This window comes from Boleophthalmus pectinirostris, unplaced genomic scaffold (genome assembly GCF_026225935.1).
Source record: "Boleophthalmus pectinirostris isolate CB_2022bp ecotype Guang Dong unplaced genomic scaffold, ASM2622593v1 HiC_scaffold_2, whole genome shotgun sequence".
Taxonomy (NCBI): Eukaryota; Metazoa; Chordata; class Actinopteri; order Gobiiformes; family Gobiidae; genus Boleophthalmus; species Boleophthalmus pectinirostris.
In genome coordinates, this window is record NW_026571152.1 from 18,231,145 (window position 1) to 18,249,832 (window position 18,688).

Sequence of the window (18,688 nt, forward strand, 5' to 3'; positions counted from 1 at the left end):
TGAAGCCAGTAAAGTAACATTTCATTTAAAATTCATCACTCAAGTCAAAAGCTGTGGGTTTGGAGGCACAGAGGATGACAGTCACCACCACTGCCACTCTCAACTGTGTGTTTTTAAGTACACAACTATATATATATATATATCCCATACAAAAACACATAAGCCTGCACAGTGCATTTGCTAGCAGTAAATAATCCATGAGTAGAACGGATTCACTGAAATGCCATTTCTTGACTTCAGTGTCTTGGCATGTAGGTCACAATGGCACTTTTTGTTGACACTAATTCAGCAGATGATCTTATGAAACTACTCTGTAATGCAAAAAGATATTAGGAAGGATATAGGTCAGCAAACTTGCAGAAAAGTTAAATGTCCTATGGGTTATATTTTGTTAATTATCTTTCTGGTTTATTAAATCCCTATAGGCTGTAGTGATGTAATCTGAAATGACAAATAATTGGTGCATTTGTTTCATATAGATGCTATAGCCCCAGAAATCTCCATTTATCTTAATAATTTTCTGTCATTGTATAAGGGTGCACTATGTAATTTGTGCATTTATGTATTTTTGAATAGTTTAAAGCACCCATACTGAAATAACCACTTGATAGATACATTTAATACAGTAACATAATCAGGAGTACCTATACATGAAGAATTATAATGTGAATGTTTGAGGTTGATGGGGGAATCCAGAGCACCGCACAGAAACCCGCCCAGACATGGAGAGAATATAATCCCACATGATTCAAACTACAAACCAATTCTGTAAAGAGTCCTCCAAACAACAACTGTGTAGTGAGTTTTAGTTACATAACACATTGTCAGTAGATGAATGAACAATCCAGTATCTATATCTGGATCAAAACATAAAAAACACACACATCTTAAGAGTTTGAGGGCCATCTAATATTAGCTGTAAGTATTAGTTATTATTATCCAGAAAATGCAAATAACTGACACAGAAACAACTGTCTGGGATGTTTGCATATAGTTCTTCAATCTCCACCTACTTTAAGCTTTTTCTGACTCACCAAAATGCCTCATGACCAGGAAGCAAGTCTCTGGGATAGTGTCAGCCAGTTGTTTCCCATGATTCTTAGTGAACAGTGTGCTTGATGGAATGTCCAATGCTAAAAAGAGTGATCTGTCAGTAGATTCTGTGTTTACAAATATACAACAAAATGTTTTGTAACATGCATAGATTAAGCTTATATATTACATCTCATTTAGCTGCTTTTAGTATGTGATGCATAGGGTAAAGAGCATTTATCTTGGATATAATAAATTAAAAGAGAGAGAAAAGAGAGATGAGCTGACCACATCCAATAGCCTATATATTCCATAATACACACCCTATGGTGCTTATATAATTACCTCCCTTTGTTTGCACACAGATAGCTATAATACGGCGTTATGGTGTTATCATTATCGCAAAGAAAAGTACTAGGAAATCGAATGCAGGCTGCCAGCGACAGAAGGCAAAAAGGCAATAACACGCGACAGGCTGCGCACTCCCAGGCCGAATTTCAATAGAGCTTTAGCAGGGATTTAGCAACCCCCCTCTATGCGTGACAGTTCTCCCATTTATGCACAATCAAAGTTATTTTTAGTAAACAAATATGTGTACAGTGTGCGTGTCAAGGTAAATTTTATTGTCACTATGGTAAAATTGTGATTTGAGAGGATAAGAAAAGTTTAAAGTTTAGGGTCAAAGAAATCTGGGAAACTAAAAAAAAAAAAAAAAAAAGGTGGTAGAACAGTTGGCACGGAAGCGAAGGCAACTGAATAATAAGTTGATTAGAGAAAATTGCTGTGAGGAACTGGCAACTAAATCAGGCTTTCTTTCCTCTGCAACTAAGTTGTAATTTTTATATACTGGATGTTTGACTACTGTGCACCTAGGATATAAGTAGACAGTTAAATTGAGAGGAAAGGAGGACTTGGCCAAAGAACTAGCACAAAATAATGAAATCATTTTATCTAGGAGTGGTCAGTATCTGCAGTAATGTTGTTGGTTCAATTACCTGAAACATGAAATTATGAAAAGGCTGCTTTGCCTAAGAGTGAATTGTAATCTCTAATTTGACGGAATATAAAAGTGCATGATTATGTTATTAACATGGCTACCATAAATTAATTTAAAGCCCACATATTCTTGGGATAGAAAGTAACCCTCCAAAGCATCTAGAGTTCTACTTTGTTTGATTATATTCAGAAAAAGAAATATTTACTTTCTTTCTAAACCTGCATTTTAGAAGGGTCTAAAAGAAAATACAAAATTATGTCTATTCACATATTGTCAGAAAACTGTTTATTGTGATACAAACCACAATTTTTACCTCATAACAGTCCCTCAGCTGTTGTAAACTTGTAAATAAATAGATAACCTACAAACAGGATGGAGTTGTAATAAACCTTCATACATTCTCAGTGGCCAGTGTATGTTCATTACTGTGATCTAGGCTTAAAGGTGCATTATGTAACTTTTTTATGTTTTTTGAATGTACAGTATGGCAGTAAACAATATATTTTGCATATATTTAATTACAGGTGTTTTTATTGACCAAGAAGTATCTTGAAAAACATGCATTCATATAAGGAGTTGGGTCAACTCTCCACAGATCTGCCCTGTAACTTGGCTTGGTGGTGTTATCAGTTAAACACTGTAGTGCCATATTCTAATCGAGACAACGCAATTACAGCTCTATGGTGACAAACTGGTATCATATCCTCACTCCAACAGAAAAGTTACACAGTGTACCTTTAAATAACTAGAAAAGCACTCAGAGAGCGCAGACCTCCGCCAAGGACTACCCCCATTTTTTATATAAATTGCGATAAAATCAGTCTTCTGGATCAGATCCGGATCAGCCTTTGGAATATGAAAGAGGATCCCATTGTCCATCCCTGAGTCAAATTTCATGGGGTTTGGTCAATAATTAACCGAGATATTGAGAAACAAAAGTTTTGGCCCCATTTACCACAATGTTAACTAAAATTTCAAAGTGATCCAGAATCCAGGATTTCTTCCAGATCACTCCCAAAATGAAATCAGTTCTTCCTTTTCACATTTCCAACAAATCCTGAAAATTTAATCAAAATCGGTCCATAACTTTTTTGAGTTATGTTGCTAACAGACACAAACAAACAGACAAACGCCGGCAAAAACATAACCTCCTTGGCGGAGGTAATTAGAGGTCCTAAACCCTAACTTTGAAACAATGTAATTGTTTTGTTTTTGACTAAAACAGCAGTCTTTATTTATTTATTTCATAGGCCTACAAATATTCTTTTTGCCACATTACATCATACCCAACCATAACATTTCTAAACCTCTAAAAAAAAGTTTTGCATGTGTTCTTTTTCCTCTCCCTAGTTGACTCCAGTGATAATGGTTTATTAATGACCTGATAAAAGTAAAAGTCTGCGTCCCAGAGTCTTTCAGAGGAGGATGAGATTGGTGCTTTAGCTCTGCTTCACTTGAACGTGTTCTCTCAAATCGTTCTTATCCAGCCTGTGAAGATGTGATAGTACTACTGTTTGGTTATTAACACTGGCCTCCTCTCTGTCTGTACAGTATTTTCTGTTCAATGTTATAGTTCTGTTTCTTTATCAAAATCATATCTGTAATTGTGTTTTGTTTTATCCACACACGTTTAACATACAAACCCTGCATATTTAGAGCGAGTTGTTCTCTGAAACAGAAAACATTGTGTGATACCATGTGGTAATACAGGAAGTGCTTCACTGTGTTTATAAACGCCATACATCTTCACTAGAATCATATGGATAATTTCAGCCCTAGAATTGCTCATCTCTACTGAGCAAAAGGTAAAAGGTAGCTGTTAACTTCAAACATACCGCTTCATCACAGGTGAAACAGAGTATTTTGAGCTTTTGGAGATGTAAATTAATTTAATTAATAAAAAAGGGTTACTCAAACATTTGTAAATTAAACAAAATACAACTCCAGGCATGTTTTTGATGGAGTAACAGCATTCTAACATGTCTTGAAGTTTACGAGAGTCAATTTTGCATAATATAGGACCTTTCTACCTGGATTATAATTATAACGGGTTTAGTCTTGGTAAAAATTGCGTAATGCTGCTTTATTCCTGAATTTTGGTTTAGATCTGGTGTTTATTTCTCTTCAGTTTTTAATCTTAGTTATTTATTCCTGATTTAATACATTTTTCATATTAGCCTTACTTGTTTTGTCCAAATAAATCCACATTTCTGAAATTAAAATTGTCTCAGTGATAATGATAGCTGTGGTGCACACGTAACTAATTCTGCATCACCCATATTTTCTTCTTTTAGTGATTGAATACCGACCATTTCAGCAACAAATCTCATTCAAAGGCAAGATTAATTAACTTTAATCTTGGGTTGAGTCCAATTGAGATATGGCATTCGAGAACAATGCATCTTTGTCGTGAGTAATCTATGGTAATTGCATTAAAAGAGGTGATTACATTCTTCATACGTCTCTTTGACGGTGATAAAGCGTTATTAATCAAACGGGATCCAGACTCGCAGTTCACCAGTCTGTCCACCAGAGCGAGGCAGACGACATTGCAGTAAAGACGAATTTAAGGTGCAAAAATTATTTAATTTAGGCCCACACATTTACATGGCTCAGTAGTAACCCACAGAAATCCAAGCGAATGCACGAGTTTAAATGTAGGCATGTGTATGTGGCAAATGTGGTCCAGCCTGGTTTGTAATGGGCTTTTGTATCACGTGGACATGTGTGAGTTCAGTAGACAGTCTGGATGAAGGACCTCCCTGCCCCTCTGATCTTTGCTCCGCACTCGGCCTTAGACAGCAGAGAAAGGAGAAATAGAGAAGCAGAATTCAGCATGGATGCAAAATGGAGATATAGGCTACAAGAGTAGTCTTATCCAATGAACAAAATTACTGAAGTAGTGGAATATTTTCTTTTTGTCTTTCACTTTTAACACACGTTTTATTGTTCTCAGCAGCGAACTTGACCCACATCACCTGAGTTTCAATTAAAGCCTTTCAGCCTGTAGTACGTGAGATTTAGACCTGTGATAATAGCGCCGCCTAGTGCTGCCTTTTGCCACATGATGACAGTTAATGAGTTTCAGGATTTAAAAGCACAATTGGGCTTGGTTCATTAAAATTAAGGTAAAATAACTCGTGCATTTAAATTCTACCATTAATATTATCCTGCTAAATCTAAGCTGATTTTGTTGAACTGTTCTCATACATAAGGTGATAATCTGTAATTGAGGAGTTGTTGCTAAACTCAAGAAACTTTAGGTAGGCTAGTGTTCAAATTAGGCCAAATGCTGGCCAATTTGACATGCGTCTCTTATGTATTTGTGGCCCGCTTTATAGCACAGAAACATGTATCCAGGTAAGTGTTTTGTGTTACTTGTCCTAGTTTTTGTCCTGTATTAGATTTGTTAAGTCTGGGCTCAGTCCTGTAATCCTTTTGCTCCCTGGTTTAGTGCTTATTTCTGACTAGACTTTGCTTTAAAACCTGTGTCTAATTGTTGATGTTATTGTTTTCTTGCTGTTTGCAGGTACAGGCTGTTTGCAGGTCCCTATTGTCTGGAGCAGGCCCAGAGGATTAAGCAGTGCCTGTGGAAGAAGATGGACGGGCCCCTCATCAGAAAGACAGAGACCAGTGGAGGCCTCCTGCACTTCGGGGAATTCCACAGCACAGGGCCCTGTCCATGTCTTATTGATGTGTCCAAGGAGCTGGCCCCTCCTGAGCCATCTGTGCTTCAGTTTCAGACCCAGTCTACTGTCTCTGTTGGAGCTCATTCCACTTAGCTACAGCACCACCTTCTGAGGAAGCAAGTCTGTTATTAAAAATGCTTAATCTCTTAACTTAAAAAAGTGCAGAAATTTCACACTTTGCAATATTTCAACAACACTTTGATATCATAGAAAGCTTTATTTATTTATTTATTTTTTGAAGTACAAAAGAAACAGATCTCGGCAAACAGTACAGCCACTTCTATGGTGATCAATCACCAATTAGAGGATAATAAAAAAGAGATAGGATGAATAGACATGAGTGCCTCTATGCTATGATAAAATCTCAGTATTCCACATCAGTCAAACCCCCCTGTTCCTTCTTTGATGCAGACTGTGCTCTATGCAGATCCTGCCTCTCAGGAGTCACTCCGGCTGAAGAGGAGGAACGCCTGTGGCTTCCAGCTTGTTGTTATGAAGCTCCCAGACCAGGTAAAAACACATAAAATTAAGTATTGTTAGTAACAGATTAGATTTTTGCATTCATAAAAATATAACTAACATGACTTCTCTCTCTTTCTCTCTGTAAGAGGCAAGTTCCCTGGGGAACTCCTGTCCTCCAGAGGTTTTGTTCTCTGCTCCAAAAGGTCTGTGTACAGGGCTGAAGATGTGTGTCCGAGCAGGTAAAGACTTGTTCTCAATGCAGATATCCAATGGTATATTGTTATATCTATGGATACTACTATACAGTTAGTAACATAGGTTACATGCTGCTTTTCATATTAATTTACAGTTTAGGTCAGTTGTACTAACAATGTGGTGAAAACTCTAATACTAGTATCTGGTCTTGTCACTGTTAATTTAATGTTTTAGACCTCTTTTTGGTTTAGGCTGTTTCAAACAACCACAGCAAATAAATAAATAGGACCAAATATTTATACTGAAACTGATAGAAAAAATAGTGTAAAAATATAGGCTATATACAGACATGGACAAAATTGTTGGTATCCCTCTGGTAATGAAAGAAAAATCAACAATGTTGTTTCAATAACTTGAAACTGAGAAAAGCAATAATAAAAAAAATTTTAAAAAGAAAGAATAAAGAAAAGAAAGAAAATCTGACATTAGGCATTGCTTTTGAATTGTTGTTCAATAGAATAATAAAAAAAAAAAAAAAAAACTAATGAAACTGGCCTGGACAAAAATGATGGTACCCTTAGAAAAGATTGTGAGTAATTGGACAATTGGAACATGTTTAGGTGTGTCTGTAATTGGCATGACAGGCGTCTTCAAACTTGTTTTCAGTCAGTCAGCCTATGATGGGTACAACACTGAACATGGACCAGAGAAAGTGAAGAAGAGAACTGTGTCAGGAAGCTAGAAAGAAAATCATAGACAAGCAGGTTGAAGATAAACGCAATAAGACCGTCTCCAAGCAGCTTGATGTTCCTGTGATTATAGTTACACATGTTATACATAAGTTTAAGGTCCACAGGACTGTAGCCAACCTCCATGGACGTGGCCGCAAGAGGAAAATTTATGCAAAATTTAAGAGATGGATCATATGAATGGTAACCAAAGAGCCCAGAACAACTTCGAAAGAAATTAAATGTTCGATTCGAAGGGCAGGGTACATCAGTGTCAGATCGCACCATCTGTCACTGTTTATGCCAAAGTGGGCTTCATCGGAGGACACCACTGTTGAGTGCAAATCATAAAAAAGTGAGACTGGAATTTGCAACATCCCTACTGTAAAACAGGGAGGAGGCTTGGTTATGTTCTGGGGCTATTTTGCTGCACCTGGCACAGGGTGTCTTGAATCTGTGCAAGGTACAACTAAAGACTATCATGGCATTTTGGAGCAAAATGTGTTGCCTAGAGTCAGGAAGCTTAGTCTCAGTCGTCGGTCATGGGTCTTCCAACAAGATAATGACCCAAAACGTACAGATAGAGACACCCAAGAATGACTAAGAACAAAACATTGAAATGTTCTGGAGTGGTCTTCTGTGAGCCCAGATCTCAATTCTATTGAACATCTGTGAGAGGAGCTGAAACATGGTGTCTGGAGAAGGCACCCTTCAAACCTGAGACAACAAGAGCAGTTTGCTCACGCAGAGTGGGTCAAATTACCTAATCATCTGCACACACCACCACCACTCCTGCCACTCCTGTTGCTCCCACTACTCTGCCCTCCACTCCACCTGCTGCTCCGTCGACCTAGTTGTGGGTGTGTGAACTCAGAGGAGAACCTTGCTCCCTCTGATCAAACAAACTAATTAGCCTCAGCCAATAAACAAAAATGTTAATAAACAAACATTTGATCAAATCACATTTTTGCTTTTAATTTTAAACACATGCTGCATTAATAATATCTGGAAAATAGCAGGATGATGCACTAGCAGTAGGCAGGCATATTGTTATTTTCTTTAGTTAAGGGGATTTTGGTTGATTATATTGTGCCTCCTGTGCTGACCAGATTATTATTGCAATATCTTGGTTGAAAGTATGCCAATATTGTCTACAAGGCTAATTTTAAATTAAGAACATTTAAAAATAAATCCCATGAAAAATGAAAATTACTTTAAGTGAGGCTATGGCAATAAGGTTTGTGGTGCATGACAGTAGAACAACTACACTTACACATTAGTAAGCTACTGCATAAAATAGCTGCAGTTTCTACACTCAATATCTAAGATTAAAAAAATAATATATGAAATTGACCATGCATTTATCTAGCCTACTGCTAGTATGATGGCAATCGGCCAAGTGGTTATTAATACTGTCATTTTATCCTAGTTGGTGAACTGAAATAGCCTAGACATAAATAAATGTTGCTGCTGTGACTATGGAATAAACTCTCACATTAATTTAATAAAGACAAAGACAAGACACATTTCTTATATAAGATGCCATGATTTTACCACAGCATCTCTTTTATTAGCAAAATTATGGATATTAGTCCAATAACGTCCCCATCCAATGGAAACAGGGGGTTGGGGTGTAGGGGAGATATGTAACTGGAAACCATGACAGACCATAGTAATCAATACAACAGTGCATGTATGGATGTGCACTGTTTACAGGCCTGCTGCTATCTGCTACAAGGCCAACCTTGGGCATCCTCTTTTCAGAGCTATCATTTCTGCATTATCAGATTAGGAATGTCATTTTATGCCCTGTGCACAGACTTTGCACACAAGTGAATCAGTGAGAGAGATCAGGTTGTTTTTGGTCAAATAGAAAAATAAAACTTCAAAAGAGGATGACTAGCTGGTTAAAATAGTCCCTTTTGTTTTGTGTTCTCATTCATGCACCATCCACACTAATGCAATGTAAAGTTCACACACGCAGTTCACATGCACCCACACACTCACAGTATGTTAGAATGAAACAGGTCTACAAAGTGACAGGCTTATTATGGAGACAATAAGAAAAGAGATATCATGGACATGAAATTCAAATAAACTATAAAAAGTCAAAAAAAAAAAAAAAAAAAAGTCAAAAAAAAAAAAGTTTTAAAAAAAAGTCAAAAAAAAGTCAAAAAAAAAAAACACAGCAACTAAGGCATGCAAGGCACAAGCGCCTACAAAAAAAAAGTGTTTGCTTTTAGACAAAAAAAGCCAAGGACCCATTTGTATATAAAATTTCAAAATAATGACAGGTAAAATAAGCACATTTTAAAAAGTGTGGAAAATTGCCGGCCTCAGACAGTTGTACAAATATTTTACACAAAACGTTTCTTCTACACACTGTCTTTAAAACTTTTAGAGATGTACATAAGTTAATTAGAGGTTAAAAAGTGACATTCTCAGCAGTGTCCAAGAAGATCCCTCCAGTCAGACTCGAACCAGGTCACTCGATAAGATAACAAACGCTTAACAAGAGAAACAAGGCAGAAGATTTAGTACTTTTTAACTGGCTGAAACACTTACAGTATCTAAAAGGTACCCACCATTAGAAAAGTCCACAGTCCTTGAGGTTGTTCTTGATGATGACATCAGTGACAGCATCAAACACAAACTGCACGTTCTTGGTGTCCGTGGCACAGGTAAAGTGGGTGTAGATCTCCTTGGTGTCCTTCCTCTTGTTTAGATCTTCAAACTGGCACTGGATGTATGCCGCAGCTTCCTCGTAAGTGTTGGCACCTGTGGGCAGAAAACAAGAGCAGTCTTCTTTAGCACTAGAACTACATTGTACATAAGGCTGTGCCAAAAATCGAAAGATTGATAGATCGCAATCTAAATTTAGATCGATCTTGATGATAAGGCATGCACGTTTTAATCAACATGTCTACAGCCAATCCTGTGGCAGTAAGAGTGGAGCTGAAGACAAGTCACCTTTCTCTTAGTATGAAAGCTCAGAATCACAGCGCATCTCTGTCTCTTCATTCTTGACTTGAATATGCACAATTTGACTAAAAGTGCAGCATCTCCGTGTGTCACTATATTCATTTTAGCCACCCCCCGTCTGTATTAAATAATATTGGCCTTATCCAGCAATCAGCAATTTAGATCAATCACGAGTGGAAAGAAATTGTGATTCTTCTTTTGTTGTTACCGTTTTCATGAGTAGTGGCTCAATGTGTACATTTGTTCAAACCTCACCCAAGGGCAAATTTGCTGTAGCCAAGAGCAAAACAGTTGAGCCATATTGCCTTGCCTCATCAGTGTGTGTGCAGTTGGCATTCAGACTGAGAAATCTCACCATGCAACTAGTTCAAATAATACCAATATAATCTGAACACTGATTGTTAAAGGTCCTATATTACACAAAACTGTCTTGTGAGCTGTAAGCCATTAGAATATTGTTGTAGAGTTTTGTTTCATTCACATGTTTTATGTAATGTTTTAGTATTAGTCTACATCTCCAAAGTTCAAGTTCTCTTTTCTCCTTAGTATTTCATGATGTGGTAGTTTTCAAGTTAACAGCAGAGGTAAAAATCTTTAATTCCAGGGGTGAAATTATCCAGAAAATTCTAGTGAAGATGTATGGAGTCTAAAAACACAATGGAACAAATCCACCTTGGAATCTCAGGTGGTAATATAGGAACAGTGTTTTCATTTTGAGAGAAGAACTCTACCTAAATATGCAATGTTTCTGTATTAAACATGCATGAAACTCTGGGTAAACCGCATTAGAACATGAAGTAGAACACAGTGTAACATGGGCTCTTTAATGCTAAATATTATTAATAATAGTCACTATTTTTGGGTTGTTTTTGGAACAATTAATTATGCACTGTAAAAGCTTAACCTGTTGAGGGAAAAAATGCCTTATTAGTAAGGTTTTGTGGTTCATATGTTACATTTATGCTACTGTAGAATTAATTTGTTAATTTACCAAGCAAGCCCATTTAATTCATAATTAGCTTTTTTTGTAACTGATGGGAGCACTAATTGTAAGCACAATTAACATTACATTCACATTAGAGCCCGACCGATATATCGGTTGGCCGATATTATCAGCATATATGTTTGCCGATATGGGCCGATATTTCACGTGGGCATGTTATATATCGTTATAAATCTAGACTCTCTACATTATGTTAATTTAATCCAATTTACAGACAGATAAATGTCCTAATATGTGGCTCCACATCAGGATTTATCTGCGGAGTCATTTGTCTGTGTGTGTGTCTGTATTGTCCCTGAACACACCCCCAGAGTCACATCACTCATGTGTGTTTGTTTACACCTGCAGACACAAATCCAAATACGGAGATTATATTCTTTTTACGGACAATTGGTTTGAGTCAGGATTAAAAGGACATTTATTAGTGCAGACTTGTGATGTGAGTAGGAGCCTGTGTGAGCGGTGAGTGTTGGAAATGTGTCAAATTTGAAGCTAGTTTTGGTCATTTTCTCATTGGTTAGCGATTAGCTGCTGTAGCTCCCGCAGCTCTCACACATAAACAGGCTGTTTTCCATTGGCCTGTTGTAAAGTGACTATATTGGCCGTATATACGTTACTGGACCAGCATTGATATGTAAATGAGCTGTGAATAGAGGTGGGAATTATGACATTTGCGCATATAATTACAGCGGCATGCACGCATTTATGGCTAAAGGCTAATAGCGGTAGTTTACTTTCTCTTTCTCTCACTCCCTCTTTCTCTCACTTTTTTTCTCTTCACGCTGTGTGCAGACTCATGGTAGTTTGACAACGGGCAGCGGCTGAAAACGACACTTTCAGAAATATGCGTGTGCATAGGATAAAAAAATGTGTATATTTGGCTGTAGTTCAGCATAAAATAAACCAGGACTAATCTTGGGCTCGAGAGAGAGTGAGAGACAGAGACAGAGTCCTGACACTCAGACCTGCTTTAGACCTGCTTTAGACCTGCTTACAACAAAACAATCTGAAAGAGCCAGCTGCTTTTAGTGAGCCGAGCCAAAAGAGCCAGTTCTCTTAAAAGAACTGAAATACCCATTACTAGTAGCTAGAATGTGATACAAAATGTCATTAGTCCGACCTACTGTCTGTAAATATGATGTAAAAAGGCAGAATAACAATAAATGCTGCCTAAATAAACCCAATTTAAAATCCACTAGAGCCAAACCTAAGTTTTTTTAAACAGTTCAAGATTTACAGTGAATTTTTACATCACTAAATATATCGGCTATCAGCAGCTCCAACTCCCATTTTATTGGTATCATATCGGCCACAACAAAATCCATATTGTCTTGCCACAGGTGAAAACAGCCCCAGTTTGCCATTCATCACTTCATAACTCTATAAAAACTCGTTTACATATGCGAGTCTGAAAACACAGTTTAGGATTTGCATGTGGGCACACCTGGACAGAGACTCACCTGCATACTCAGGGTAGCAGATGGTCAAAGGACTTTTCTTGATCTTCTCCTCAAACAGATCCTTCTTGTTGAGAAACAGGATGATGGAGGTGTCCGTGAACCACTTGTTGTTGCAGATGGAGTCAAACAGCTTCATGCTCTCATGCATTCGGTTCTGAAGAGGCAAATATAAATGGTCACTATGACGGGGCAGGTTGGTACATGGATCAGTAGAGATCTGTGTCATCCCTCAGTTGTCCAGGTAGGGTCCTTAGCAAAAGAAAATGTAATTCTGTCAACTGGATAAACAAGTCAATAAATTAGCAGTTCTGACAGCACGGTGGCTAGCACTCATGCCTCACAGCAAGAAAATTCCAGGTTCGATCCACGGGGTTTCCCGGGCCTTTCTGTGAGGAGTTTGCACATTTCTCCCCGTGTCTGGATGGGTTTCCTCCGGGCGTTGCGGTTTCCCTCATCAACACAAAACATGCTACATAGGAGGCTCCAGGAAGAATAGCTGATAGGTAAGGTCAATCAAATACAATCAATCGGTTAACCTGCCCAGGGACTACAGGTGGAAATTTGCACTACTGGTGCAACATGGTTTGACAGAATGCAATTTTCTTTTTCTATAAATTATTGCAGTTTTGAGCAGGATTTTGTGATTCTATTTTTCAGTTCTCCTTCTGACATCATTAAAAAAAGGCACATTCATTCACTTTAATTCAATTTCAAATCAAATTTTAGCTAATTGACTAAATGACTGCCATACCTACATTTTGTGACCAACAATAAATATTGTACTTACATAATCTTCTATGTCATGTAATTTATTATTAGGGTTACAGTTTATTTTTGAGTATAAAGAATTTTTAAAAATATGACATTGTTGCTTTGTACACATTATCCCATAAAAGATATTAATAATAAATACATAAATAAATAAATATATAAAATCATAAAGACATAAAATCTGATATTTTTCTATTTTTCTTTACAAAATTTATTTTCATATGTTTTTATTGCCATTGTTGTTGCATAATTGCCCAGCACTTTGGTAAGTTGTTGCCATTTCAAAATGCAGTTTATAAATATCTGATTTTAATTTTTTTATTCAATCAGTCCTGACCTAGTGGCAGATGCCCAGTTTAATTCAATATCAAGTGGGACTAATAAACATTACCATTTCCTCATCTTCAGCCAATACCAGGTCATAGTCACTCAGAGCCACACAGAAAATGATGGCCGTGACACCTTCAAAACAATGGATCCACTTCTTCCTCTCTGATCTCTGTCCACCGACATCAAACATTCTGAGGGGAGAGAGAGAAAGAGAGAGCGACACACATTATGAATATGTACCACGTCACTTCCTGTCCATTCTATTCTCCAACAGGGACGTGTCATGAGTAGGTGGACTGAAGTCTCACTTAAAATGCAGGTCCTTGAATGTGAAGTGCGTCTCCACAATGCCGGTGGTTTTGACCCGGGTCCTCAACACGTCCTGCTGGGTGGGCACATAGGCTCCGTGGGATATCCTGTCCAGGTCATTAAGGTAGCTTTGAACACAAGAAAAAGTCAGTGAGACAAAGAGCATAGATGTGCTGCCAGGACCAATATGAGCTATGGTTTCCTATTATGCTTTGTAGTGTCTTTCATGGCTTGTACACAACATGAGATAAGGTTGAGGCATTGGAGTGAACAAGAGAATTCCAAGAAAACTGCATGAGTGAACTGATGAAAATCAAACTGGAATGAGGTCTAGTATAGTATATAAATAGGCAAAGGTTAACCACAAACATCTTGAAGCTACATTTCTTAATCATTACCGTTGTGGTAATTGTTCTTTGAAAGTCAATAGCCTCCATGCTAGACATAATATGTAAATTGGTGAACAAATGAATATGGAAGATTTTATAACTAGATTCTACTTCAAACAACATTCCTAAAAGAGGTGTGATAAAAACATGATTTGTTGAGTTAAAAGCTAGTCCTCTATTTGTTTTGCCCTACAACAAAACAAAACAAAAGGGCAAGATATTTTTAGCCTAAGGACTGCTGTATACTGGATTTATATTTTCTGAAAAGATTTTCCATCAAAATATTTTCCAAACCCAGTGAAAAAATCCAAAATTCAAGCCTGCTTAACATACCCTCATCATTGTGCCAGAAAAACATCCAGTTTTCTAGATGTTCAAGAGATGACTGGAAAATGCCATTCCTTGTTTTTTTTCCCCAAAGTGGGCGTGCATCTTTTGGCATCTCTTGTAAAGGGCGCACAGACTAGTGCTTGTGCGTCCTACTCACTATGCTGCGGAGTCGTTGAGCTGGTACTCCCGGGAGCGGCTGAAGCAGGCCTGGACGCCTCCGTCTTTCCACAGTCTCTGGATGACCCCGGCAAGCTCTCCGGTCATGAAGCCTTCTTCAGCAGAGCCAGCAAGAACAAACAGCTGGCGAGCATCATCCTGCACATAACATATTATACTTCATACTAAAATATGAAAAACCCTGAAACTGAAATCTTTCTAATTATTTAAAATATCCTTATTAAATATCTAGATTTAAAAACATTACAATGAATGATTAAGGGGTAATTCCTGTTTATTTTTTGTGCTAAAGAATAATGCCATTTATATTAGCACTTTTTCAAGATACTCAAAGTGCTTCACATTGCTCTCCATGTGTGATAACCTATTTCAGCAGACACAGCTGCCTAGGCTGCTAATTGTGATAAGATTTGATTTATATTTAAAAAGTTGGATTCTGCTCAGAGTGCTCATTTCAGCTGCTTCAGTGTCTTGAGGAGAATAAGGACCTTCCTAATACAGCAATATAAGTACATAGAAACCTAGCTAACAGAAAAATACATAAAACAGTACACAGTTAGCTTATTCCCACTCACCGCTCTAGCAGGATCAGCAAAGTCAATCTTAAGACGCCCCATAGCACGGATGATAGCAATAATAGACTGGATGGTGTTGCTATAGACCACAGCCTTGTACTGCTTACACTCCTCCTCAGAGTATCCTGCCTCGTGGATAATCCTAACACACAAGTGCAAATGTTACTACAGTATTACTACAGTTTACCAGGAATCAAAATGGATAATATCTGAAACAGAGGGGTATATTGAAAAATGTGTAATATTGTTGAAATTGTCGTTTTGGAGACATAAAAATTGGAATAATGACTATGAGTTTTGTAGTGTAATTTTCGAAATAAAGGTGAATAGTGGAGAAGCCTTTTTTCTTCTCTCAATATCGCCCAACTCTAATGTAAACTAAAATGTATAGCGTATATATTCTAATTTAATTTGAAATATTAGAAGGAATCTGCTTGTCATGTATAGTTAAATGTGACATTATAGAAGATTATCAGAAGGATTAAACATCAAGCCACAAGTACACAATGGACATGCTGTGCGCTCTACAAAGAATAAGGCACAAGCCAAGTGGTACAAAAATATTGTGCATTTGACACTTACTTCATCTGTTTAACAATTGTACTTTTTCCAGACTCTCCGGCACCTAGAAGAAAGACAACAGATGATCAAAGAAAATACATGACTTTTGGGCCAACAAATAATTCTGCTTAGTAAGATATAGTAAGATATTTGCTTTTGTATTTTGATATTATTTGAATTGCTGCCCATGTTCGTAAGAGGCCGTACTAAGTTGCAACTGTGTGTCCAAACTCCAGACTAAGTGATCCACTGGCTCTGTAGATTATGCCAGGGCCCACCATGTCACACTAAAGTTTATTAGATGCAAACATAATGCTGGTAACTCAAGTAAAACCTCTAATCGATGAGATTACACACACATCTTATACATGCCTGGACAGCAAATGCTTGGCACACACAACAGGCTGGCTCACATAAACCACAAACAGCCTGCTGCACATATGTATAGGACTAGGTTTAGAAAAATATCAAATTCGAATTTCATGTCTTTTTGTGGTGTTATGAGTCTGTATAAAATGTAATAGTTGTAATTGATGTAACATTGCATCTTGAGGAAACTGGATAAAGACGGAGTTTCAAGCTGAGCACACAATATTTTAATTAATGTGCCACCACAGGGGCCAAGTTCTCCCAAGGTGAAAACTACTGACAGTCCCATATGATAAACAGACTCACAACACATGCACACTCAGAGTACAACAAACAGTGGCCTTTCACTTCCATGCCACTGTCCCCGGGAAATGTAAGCGCATCATTCAGAGAAATACGCTTTTGCAAAGCCTGTAATAATATCACACAATGCATAGCCCGCTGTACTTTCTGTGGGTGCCCATTATATGATGATGACTGAATTACTTAAACAGCTTTAATCTAAGGTAATACTCCCTTCTATCTATCTATCTATCTGCGCATCTCTGGCTTCTTTGTGAACATTTTAATACATAAGGTACATAAGGTTAACCCTGAGGTCCTCAAAACCATAAGCTAATCGCTCCATTTGGAATAAATCCACAAACCAACCTCATAAATCACCTGCAGGTGCTGGTGGGAAATCGTGACAGGAAAGAAAACATAACCATGAAAATTCAAATCTGCCATCTCAAATGACACATGCATAACTACATGTAGCAGATGGATTTTTTTTTATATTTTTTTTTTCTGAATGAAATACAATCAGTGAGTGATTTCTTTGAAAAGTCAAGGACAATCGCCTATTTACAATGCACTACCTGTTGATCTGTGTGCATAGTTGCCTTGGATGTTTATTCCTGTCAGCAAAGCTGCACAGGTTGCTATGCAACCTGCTGCCAGTCTTCCCCTGGCTGTGACAGCAGTGGTCATCCACGAGCTGATGGAGAAAGCAGGGTGTAGCTGTGTTTGGTTTATGTCTGATTTGAGCCATGGATGGAGTTAGTCTCCATCTGCACCAGCTCTGCACCAGTGTGCTGCCAATGTGGACGTGGAGGTCTTGGCTTTACTGGGGCGTATTACAAAATACATGTTCAAGAACAATGGCGACTTTGCTTAGTCAAGATTAATATGATAAAATATTGCAACATGACCTGAATCAAATAATTCCCCATTTAGGTACAATAAAGCCTAAATTTTTTCAAATTAAAAATGCATATTTAGTGTAACATGCCCTACACATAATATATATACACATATATATTATATATATATATACATATATATATTAATATATTTAAAAGATATATGTATTATGAATGTTAATCTGACTCACAAATTGGTTAGGGATCAATCCCAGACAGTTATTAACTTTGTGCAGACTTAGGCGACTAATCCAGGCTAGCTTTAGGGAGCTAGCCCAAATGCTAATTGCTAATTAGCTTATAGACTAGGATGTCTCCAGCAGCTAACGCGACCAGCTTTGAGAATCAAACAGTCGAATTAAAGTGTGTATAAGCAACAAGTAATTAAGGGGGGATTTATAAAAAAAAATCATCTTTAATGAACTTTATAGTGCCACCATCTAATTCTTATCACGCCCTAAAAGTCTCTTGCGCAGCACCACAGTTGTGTCAGCGAGACTCAGATGTAATCATTAAATTAAAAATACACGTACAGTTTATTAAACATGGAATAAGGCTATATTTTATAACGTTTGTATTCGGCTTGAAGTTTGTGCCCCACCAGCCCCCTCGCCCCTTATCAAAGCCGACCCTCCCTCTCCGTCCATCCATCCATGTTTCTCACCGAGTAGCAGAAGCTTCACCTCCCGGGCTGCCTTCTCCCCATCGTCCCGTAAATTCCTGTCGATCATCTTGCTCCTTTCCTGTGCCGCCTTGTCATCCGTGCTCAAAGTGCACCCCATCTTCTTCTATCTTAAACTCCGAATAAAACTGAAGCGTTACCAAAACTTTAAACTACGAATGCAACAGCAACATGCACAGGCTACCGAGTTAGCATTCAGCAGCAGCGACGGGGAGGAGGGCGTTTGACTTGAAACGGATTCCAACCCGCCCTTGCCTCGCGATTAATCTCCACAAATTCGGGCCGATCTATAAAAAACACGAGTGAAAACCACGGCATCCACGACTAGCGGTTGTTGTGCGCTCGCCTGTCTTCTCCAGCGTCGCAGAGCAGGCTAATGATCGCTCACATAAAGGGTGCAGTTGGCATCATCAGCGGCGGAGTCTCAAACAGTTCGCTTCCTGTTCTTTGCACATAACGCCAT

At 37.9% G+C, this 18,688-nt stretch overlaps 1 protein-coding gene across 1 annotated transcript; it reads right to left on the minus strand.

Moving 5' to 3' along the window:
- Positions 1–8,629: 8,629 nt before the first annotated feature.
- Positions 8,630–18,673, minus strand: LOC110166880 (guanine nucleotide-binding protein G(i) subunit alpha-1). The gene is made up of 9 exons (XM_020932209.2): positions 18,208–18,673; positions 16,012–16,054; positions 15,430–15,571; positions 14,835–14,992; positions 13,958–14,086; positions 13,711–13,840; positions 12,549–12,702; positions 9,689–9,881; positions 8,630–9,610 (listed from the first exon to the last, which is right to left on the minus strand). The coding sequence occupies exons 1-8, from the start codon at positions 18,323–18,325 to the stop codon at positions 9,691–9,693; spliced, it is 1,065 nt and encodes a 354-aa protein (XP_020787868.1). The 5' UTR covers positions 18,326–18,673; the 3' UTR covers positions 8,630–9,610; positions 9,689–9,690.
- Positions 18,674–18,688: the final 15 nt, after the last annotated feature.

Bases quoted from the DNA above. Each gene is read 5' to 3' on its own strand.
- LOC110166880 (XM_020932209.2), bottom strand. From the start codon at position 18,325: ATGGGGTGCACTTTGAGCACGGATGACAAGGCGGCACAGGAAAGGAGC. The intron at 15,572-16,011 runs GTAAGTGTCAAA...CTTGTGTGTTAG, and splicing joins ACAATTGTTAAACAGATGAA to GATTATCCACGAGGCAGGAT. The intron at 12,703-13,710 runs GTAATGTTTATT...TTGCCTCTTCAG, and splicing joins TGGCTGAAGATGAGGAAATG to AACCGAATGCATGAGAGCAT.